Source organism: Cariama cristata, unplaced genomic scaffold, assembly GCF_000690535.1.
Source record: "Cariama cristata isolate BGI_N322 unplaced genomic scaffold, ASM69053v1 scaffold19899, whole genome shotgun sequence".
NCBI classification, from domain to species: domain Eukaryota; kingdom Metazoa; phylum Chordata; class Aves; order Cariamiformes; family Cariamidae; genus Cariama; species Cariama cristata.
The window spans coordinates 5,991-14,273 of record NW_009637647.1 but is presented as its reverse complement, the minus strand read 5'-3'; the positions used below and the strand labels follow the sequence as shown (position 1 = coordinate 14,273).

General features: G+C 42.2%; 1 protein-coding gene across 1 annotated transcript; it reads left to right on the top strand.

Moving 5' to 3' along the window:
* Positions 1 to 2,802: 2,802 nt before the first annotated feature.
* Positions 2,803 to 7,585, top strand: LOC104167993 (golgi-associated plant pathogenesis-related protein 1-like; the record flags this gene model as incomplete). Its single annotated transcript, XM_009708422.1, has 3 exons — positions 2,803 to 2,848; positions 3,952 to 4,060; positions 7,482 to 7,585. Coding segments are annotated over exons 1-3 (259 nt in total), but the record flags the coding sequence as incomplete, so codon positions are not given.
* Positions 7,586 to 8,283: the final 698 nt, after the last annotated feature.

The window sequence follows — 8,283 nt, the reverse complement described above, 5'->3', positions numbered from 1 at the left end:
GATCGGGTTGCTCAGAGCCCCATCCAGCCTGACCTTGAATGTTCCAGGGATGGGGCATCTACCACCTCTCTGGGCAACCTGCTCCAATGTTTCACCACCCTTATCAGAAAAAATTTCTTCCTTATATCTAGTTGGAATCTACCTTCTCTTAGTTTAAAACCATTGCCTCTTGTCCTATCACTACAGGCCCTACTAAAAAGTTTGTGCCCATCTTCCTTATAAGCTCCCTTTAAGTACGGGAAGGCTACTCTAAGATCTCCCCGTAGCCTTCTCTTCTCCGGGCTGAACAACCCCAACTCTCTCTTGTTGATTGCATTATATGTTATTTACCTGAAGGCTAAATAGAAAAACTTTGTATGGAAAGTACAGAATTACCCATGAAGATTAATCCATAAACAATAGGACAGAGAGCACTGAGAAGACAATGATACTTCTAGAAATTGATACTGCGCTCTTTCTCAAATCACTGGGTTGGACACTTAGCCGTAAAAAACTATGCCCTTTTTGCTAGTCAAGTGTACGCCTGGTATAATGTTGTGCATCCTGAGTGCTGACATAAAGGCTACCCATAGCATTTCGGTTGTGTAGGTATTGGGTAGAGAGGTTTTATGTTTGTGTTTTGTGGAATATTTTACTGTTACTCTTTTCCCACATCATCTTGCAGTTCTGCAAGACCAGTGGAGTAGGTCCAGTTGACAGCTGCAAAGGTGATGCAGAGCAGCTGGTATTGTGGAAGACATGTTCAGATAACTCGCTTCTGTTTTGATGTCCAAACTAAGGGAAGAACAGAGCAGGAGAAGAGAGGGTTCAGAGAAGAGGCAGGAAGGATTCAGGCATGAAGAGCTCTTCACCTGAGAAAGACCAAGTAGATTGGCACTGTTTAGAGACAGTAAGAGAATGGAGAAATAGAATACTCAGAAAAACAAATTTGATGGGAAAATGCAACCTAGATGCCTCTGCTTGCTTTTCCATGGTCACACGAAGTTGATCAATGAAACTGAAAGTCCAAAAACGTAACAACTGTAAGGTGTGCTCTGTACCACATCATAGCCTGGAAATTCATTGTCACGTGCTTTCATTATCTCAGCCATTGTTCCAGAAGAATCCAAAACAGAGGTAAATAATTGGATAATGAGGAGCAAGCAACTGTATCTAATACCTTTAGTTGCTTTACTTATTAAGCTGTGTAATGTTTCATGACCAAACCTAACTTCCTGGCAGTAGGAAATAATTTTTTCTAGCAGTTTAAGCAGCCTACATGAAGGGAAAAAAGTACGTCTCCAAAGCTGTTTGGGAAGCTGTTCCCATTTGGGTGGGAGCCTGAAAGCTCCCGTTAACTCTCACTTTTAACGTCTGGCTTCTCAGTGTATGGAACATTGGTAAAATGGAAAAACTTAACATGCCTTCCCAAACAGAACTGAAATACATCTGGCAGTTGGGCATCCCTCTCCTCACATCAGCATTCACGGGAGAAGCCGTGCAGAGGGAGGCGGTTAGCACATGAGCTTGAGTCATGGTAGATAAGTGTTTCTATAGCAGCCACCTTTGAGGGAAGGGGAGGATGGAGATTCTCTAGGGACAGCATAGCGGTGCCTGCCATGGCTAGAAGAAACTCAGTTTTGTCCATGTTTTGTTGGTCTTGGTAAGTCAAAATGTTGGTACAGAGCTGGATTGTGCAATATTTCTGTTAATGGATGGACTGACAGTTGACAAAGCCTGTATTTCAGTTGACTTCATTTTTTTTTAGAATTTCAATTTGCTATTGTCTTTGAGAGCAAATAATTTGAATAGAAACTTTCAAACTTGCAGGTCAGATTGTTTATCTCCTATTTAATGCTAAGTGGATGAGTTATTAAGTCTAGGTTATAACATCCACAAGCTTTAAGATGGTCTTTTGCAGAAAAATGCACCCTGGAATATGTGACGCAACTTCCAAAGCCATGTATTTCAATGTCTTTGATTTGCAGGCTGTCTTAAAATTTCCCTGCTGGAAGCGTGGACCCCTGCATCAGTGAAGTTAAGTGAACTGGCTGTAGGCTTGCTTTCCTCAGTAACCTGTGATAGATGCCTTAGGAATAGGCCATGGCCCCGCATGATGCAGCAGATCAGAGGTTTAGGACTCTGGCGTGATAGAATCAGTGAGCTGTGAGCAATGGTAATATGAGTGATGGGACAGGTTTGTTAGCAAAAGGGTGTGTGGGTGCTTAAACACCAGAATGGAGGTGCCTGTTTTGTTTGATGATATGCAACTTGACGCATCAAATTGAAGGAAAACCTAAGAGGAGGAAGGTGGTGGGCAGATCTCATCTCACTCAACAGGGTTCCTGTCGCTGTCTTATGCCAACAATTTTTTACCAAAAAAAACTGAACCTGAAAGCATGTTGATAGAGAATATATTAGATATATGTCCACAATGACACTTTGGTCTGGAAAAGGTCAACCCAACTTCAGACTGTGTTCAAAAGGTTTAAGGTACTGCATGAAACAGTAATGGCTTTCTATGTGCATTGGATATTGAGACTATCTCAGGCTGCTGTATTACCCTAAAGCTGTTGGGGAAACTGGAGAGAACTCTGAGAACTGCTTAAAGCATGGGCATGGGTTGGGTAATCACCTTAGGAAAAAGTTACGAGAACAGTATGTGCAAACTGACAGCTCTACTGTGGGGAAAATGCATCATTACAAACAGCAGAATAGTGTACATGCTAATAAAGGAGAGAATGATTGATTATAATTGTTAGGATTGAGTAGTAAGAGGAAGTTGAGAAATCTAAAGTTAATAACAGTAAACACTTTCTAGTCATGAGGTCTGTTTGGGCTTCAAAAGTGTCATACAAAGAGGATGATGGTAGGTGTGCTAATTACGATATTCAGAAATTAAGCTGATGAATCATTAATAAATGTAGAAACCTGTGTCATGGTAAAAGCGGAGTAAATACTCAAAGATGTCTTGGTCTGTTCAGAAGCTTCAGCAAGACAGAGAAAGTGAAAACTGTCCTTCTGTTTTGAAGATGCTATCCATACCTCTCTAACTGTCCCAATACCCTGATTTAGGTTCCAAATTTCTCTTGAAGCAGCAAATTCCACAGGGTGACCAAAGACAAACTTTTTTTTTTTTTCCTCTGACTCTTGGGAAAAATCAGCAAAGTCATAAAAGGTGGTAACATGAAATTGCTGTCAAAGTGAATTGCACTGTGACTTGTTGCTTGTCCTCTGCCTTGAGCTGCTGAAAGTCCCAAGTTTACCAGGGTACAAACATGAGCGCTTTTAAAGCTTTACAGTAACTTTGGAATTCAGATATTTACTGAATACACTCTAGCACAAGGGGAAAGAAATCATCCCCAGGAGTTGTTTCTTTCCTTACCACTTGGCGTTGTGAACAATTATTTGTCTTGAGCCAAATAAAAGTGCATTTTGAGATTTCTATGAATTTGTACTATATAATGAATAAAAAGAACTGTGCGTGTTTCAAAGTACTTGCATAGTTCTCAATGTTTCAGTATCTTCATTTTCTTTAGGTGGTGTCTTGACTAATGCAGAAAAATCCTGCATGCAGTGACAATAACTTGCATTTTTAGTGCATCTCCTCAAAGGATCTATTTGTCGCTTACTCTGAGACTTTGCAATGGTGATGCAGTGCACTGAAATCTTAAAAAGAAAGTCAGTCAAACTAACCTTAAATCACCTTGCTATTGAGGAAAGGAATAAGGTTCACATTTTTCTTCAACCTTTAGTGAGTCTGTACCATCCCAATGGGAGTGTCTCTTAGAGTTAGTTCCTGGATGGAAGGCATTAATGGTTCATTTCATCCTACTCCCAGGTAATATTGGTGGTATTCTTCTGTTCTTCAGTCCAGCCCGCACCAGCGTCTTGGCTACAGGGTATGCTTTTTTTGTCTTCACTAATGTCTGTATTTGACAGACCTGTCGAATTTTTTTGATGTGATTTCAGCTTCCAAACAATTTGCTGAAGAAGTCTTGAAAGCACACAATGACTACAGGAAGAAACACGGAGTCCCCCCATTAAAACTGTGCAAGAAGTTAAACAGAGGAGCCCAACAGTGAGTTCAGTCCTTTCTTTTCTCTAATGAGATTTGTGACACTTTTATCCATTAGGTTTGACTGTGCATGCTGCAAAAATATTTGCCTTTTGACGTACTGATATTCAATGAAGACTTGCTGGGTGGAAAGTGAGGGACTCCACTCTTTCTGTCTCCCTACCCAACTCTTTTTGTTCCTTCTTTCTCCATCACATAGCACCAGCTGGTCACATGGACACTTCTGTGGTCACAACTGTATAAATCTTTCTTGCTGCATCTGTCTACACAGGTATGGCTCCTCTGCAGAGGGTAGTTGCCTAAAACGTGCTTTACTATCACCTCTGTCAGGTGATGGATTGTCATCTGCAGGAGAATATCCACTGCTGCTGAAATAGTGAGAAAAGAACTTTTTCATGGTAGGAAGCGATGACTGGTCTAAGATCAGTGGAATCAGAAGGAAGTAATTTCAGATTAAATTGTCTGTCTCCCTGCCCCAAAAGCAAAATCAGTATACGTTGTTCACTAGTCTGTCAGGAGGGACACATCTTACCCCTTCTCCAGTGCTGAAGACTGCACAACTTCTTGTCAGTCTAACATACAGTGGGTCCATCTTTTTGCTGTCTGACTTCAGTCTTCCTTACAGAAATTTGAGTTCTCTTTGCTGTAGATATGACAACCAGGTTATTTCCTTTCCCTTTACAGCAACCTTTTTCAAAGTAGATTTGAAAATCTTCATTTTGGGGGGGCTGATCCTCACAGTACAAAGCAGCAAAATGCTCATTAAATTATTCAGAAAATAAATGTCTTTCCATAATAGCTAAATAGTGGCCAGTTTGATCCCTGCAGGCATGAGATCTCATCTCCCGTTAGGCTTTCTACCATAACCGTGCAGACTTCTCTGTGCTGTCTGGCTGGGAACTGGAGAGGCTGTAGCCTTTCCAGAACCTGATTTACTGTCCCAGCGTGGTGCTATGCTGTCACGTAGATGCACCAGCTCTGGCACTCCTGGACCAGAGATCTCTGCCAGGTGTTGTGCTGTACAATGCACCATGTACGTGGTGTGTGGACATGCCCTCTGGCAGCAAGCAAAATCTGATTCTGTCTTGATTTTTTCACTTTTTTTTTTTTCTCTTGAGACACCATGATAACTGGATACAGTATTTCTGAGAAATGGAATGCCAGTGACTCATCCACATATCTTTGTAATCTGCTGGGGTTTTCCTTCTGTTCCTCAAAGGGTTGTTTTCTTTCTGTTTTACATGATGCCTCACAATGAGGAAGAAATTTCATTGACTTGTCGATAACACTTGTGTCTCCAAAGTGCTACGGTTGGTTTGAACAAGTCAACTTGCATGAATAGTTCGGATTATTCTGTCAAATATGCATTGCTCCACATTTATCTCCAAGTGTGCTATTGCCCTTGCTGGGTATTTTTAGATCCTTCTGGAATTCCTCACAGTCCTCTGTGGTCTCAGCTGACTTTTCCCACTGTGATGAATAACAATAGGAAACCTTTGTTTGGTTGTGTTCTGTATCTTAACTTGTAAGAATTAAAAGACACATGTTCAGAGACTGGTGAAACTGGTTGATAGCAAGAACCAGAAATGGTTTGATCTGAATAAAAGACATGAAATATGAGAAATCTTGTATTTGTCAAGACAGATTTTGCATAATCTTACATTCAATGAAGAACTTCACCTTTTCTTTAGGTGTATCCGATATCTTTGTTGGTATATATTTGGTGTATCTCTGGGTACTTTCCTGTGCTTCTCTATCTGTGTTGAAAATGGTTTGTTTCCCACTATTTTCAGTTCCAATAATTGCGACAGGTTCGATGAACTGACTGTTGGATCCCTGCTTTAGCATGAGATGAGTCACCCTCAGCAGGTGTCTCTTTATCTCTGACTGTAATGAAGCATAGGGTGATGATCTCAGATGCACATCTCATGCTTTCAACTGCCTGAGATGGTAGAGTGAAATAATCACCCTTTGTCTCAAGTCCTTGGCAACTTTGCCCGTGTGCAATGTGTACTTTGTTCTAGTCTTGCCTCTTGCTTGGGATGTGGGAATCCTTGAAGAGAAAAATATCAGCACCGTAGTGATGTAGGGCATGAAGTAGCATCTAGAGATTCTCTAGTCCAGGGTCTAGCAGACTGACAACTGACAAGTTTTAATTATTTCTATATTAAGGGAGGTAGCTAAATAATTTTTTTGGTTTGTTTTGGTGGGAGGATTAGGACAGAAGGAAATGAGAACTTAATGACTGAAGTACTAGCTTGGGCCAAAATGTTCAGCTGGACAAATTTCCTGTTTCTGGCAGATGCCAGTAATTCATGATTAGGGAAGGAGCAGCAGGAAAAAACAAATGTGGTGATTCTTTCCCCATTATCTTCTCCTGGAAAGTTCAGATTTCTCCTGGAAATTATAGTTTTCCTAAGCAGTAGGTTGTATCCTCATTTTTTTTGTTGCTGTTGTTTAATAAGCCCTGAACATCCACCCAACATACACACACTGTAAATTTGTCTAGCTCTTTTTCAAACCCACATGTGCTTTAGTGTCTGTGTGTCCTGTGGCAATGACTGCTGCTTCATTGTGTGGAAAAAGTGCTTTGTCTTAATTGACTTCTAAATCTATGACTGATGATTCTGTGTGTTGCCTCCTATTTCTTGTGCTGTGAGAAACAACAAATGGTCTTTCCAATTTCACTGTCTCTATACTGAAGCCTTCCCAATGTTGAATAAAGAGAATAACTGTTTTACACATGATGTTCTTCTTAACCCTATTGTCGTAAAACAATAAAATACATCCCACGCTCTCACACATGTCAACTTCTATAGAAACATTGCTGCTTATCCCTATGTTGGTGTACACAGTTGTTGCCTCAGCTTCTCGATGTGGTCCCCTTCTCTTCCGTACTGTTGCCTGGCACGTTGCTCTTGTTTTACATCTGACTTTTTTTTTCATTTGTAAATGGGTTTTTTACACTTTCTTTGACTGAATGCCCACTTTGGTCTTTTTTCCATCTCACTGAGAACATTTAATTTACCCCTATCAGGAGGTGAGACTTGTAGCAATTGCTGCAGGTGCTTCCCTTTCCGCCAGCAGCTGCAGCTAAGGATGGAGGTTGGATTTCCAGGTGCTGGGCAGAACATGGTGGAGGGAGGCCTACCCTTTGATTTCTTCTAGGCCCTTCTCAGTAGTGCCACAGATGCTCATGAAAGACAGGGAAAATGGCCTCTAGGCCTTCCCTTTGCCTGACTCCTAGATGTATGTAAGCTTAAAGCATCCCTGGCTTCAGGGCTTTGCAGCTGAGTAACTTGACTTAAACCATCATCTTCCAGCAAAATTCCTTGCTTGCATCTCCTCTTCTTCCTCCTGCTTCTCCTCCTCTCTGCTCGCTGTGGCTGTGGTCCGTGACCCAATGTCTGGATTCCTTTGCTAGGTATGCAGAAGAACTGGCTACCACGAGGGTCCTCAAACACAGCTCCGAGTCTGCTAATGGAAAATGTGGAGAAAACCTAGCATGGGCATCCTATGACCAACCAGGTAAGCTTTCTTCTTTTGTTGTCTCACAGACACTGGATAAATGGCTTGTCTCATGTACTTTGGGCTCAGAGCATCTTTGCAAGAGTACTGGCGTTTCTTCTGCTTCAGAAATGCGTCCACCACAGCCCAGCCCAGCCCAGCCCAGGCTGCCTGGGGACAGGACGGTGGTTTGCAGTCACCTACATGTACTGAGAGCAAGAAGCACACGTAGGCACCGAGACTGTGGCAGTGTGTTATGTCCCTTTGGAGGCAGGACTTGGCAGCTAGGCTGCTCCATACGTCCCTGCTGTGGAGCTGTCTGGAGTGCTACTTGTGTGCCCATGGGAGGAGAGAAGGGAGCCGTCAATGCCCTGTACTTCACCTTTACCCTTAGTTTGTCCCAGCCAAAGAGAGGGCTGACCACAGGTGAGGAAGGTGGAAAAATGGCCATTGCATGCTACACAGCAGTTCCTGTTTGTGGGGGCAGAAATGGAGGTGGACACCAAAGTGACTGAGGCTAACGTGTTAGACATCTAGTCTCTTCTGCTCTGTCAGCAAACAGGCTTTGAGCTCTTTTCCATGCCTTTGTTTTTGAAGACAAAAATACTCCATATATTTTCTGACCATAAATGTAACACATAACTGGCAGCCTTTGGTTTGGATGCCCAAGGAGGCGACTTTTGGCCAGGCTGACAGCCTGCAGTGAGCCCTCAGTCGGA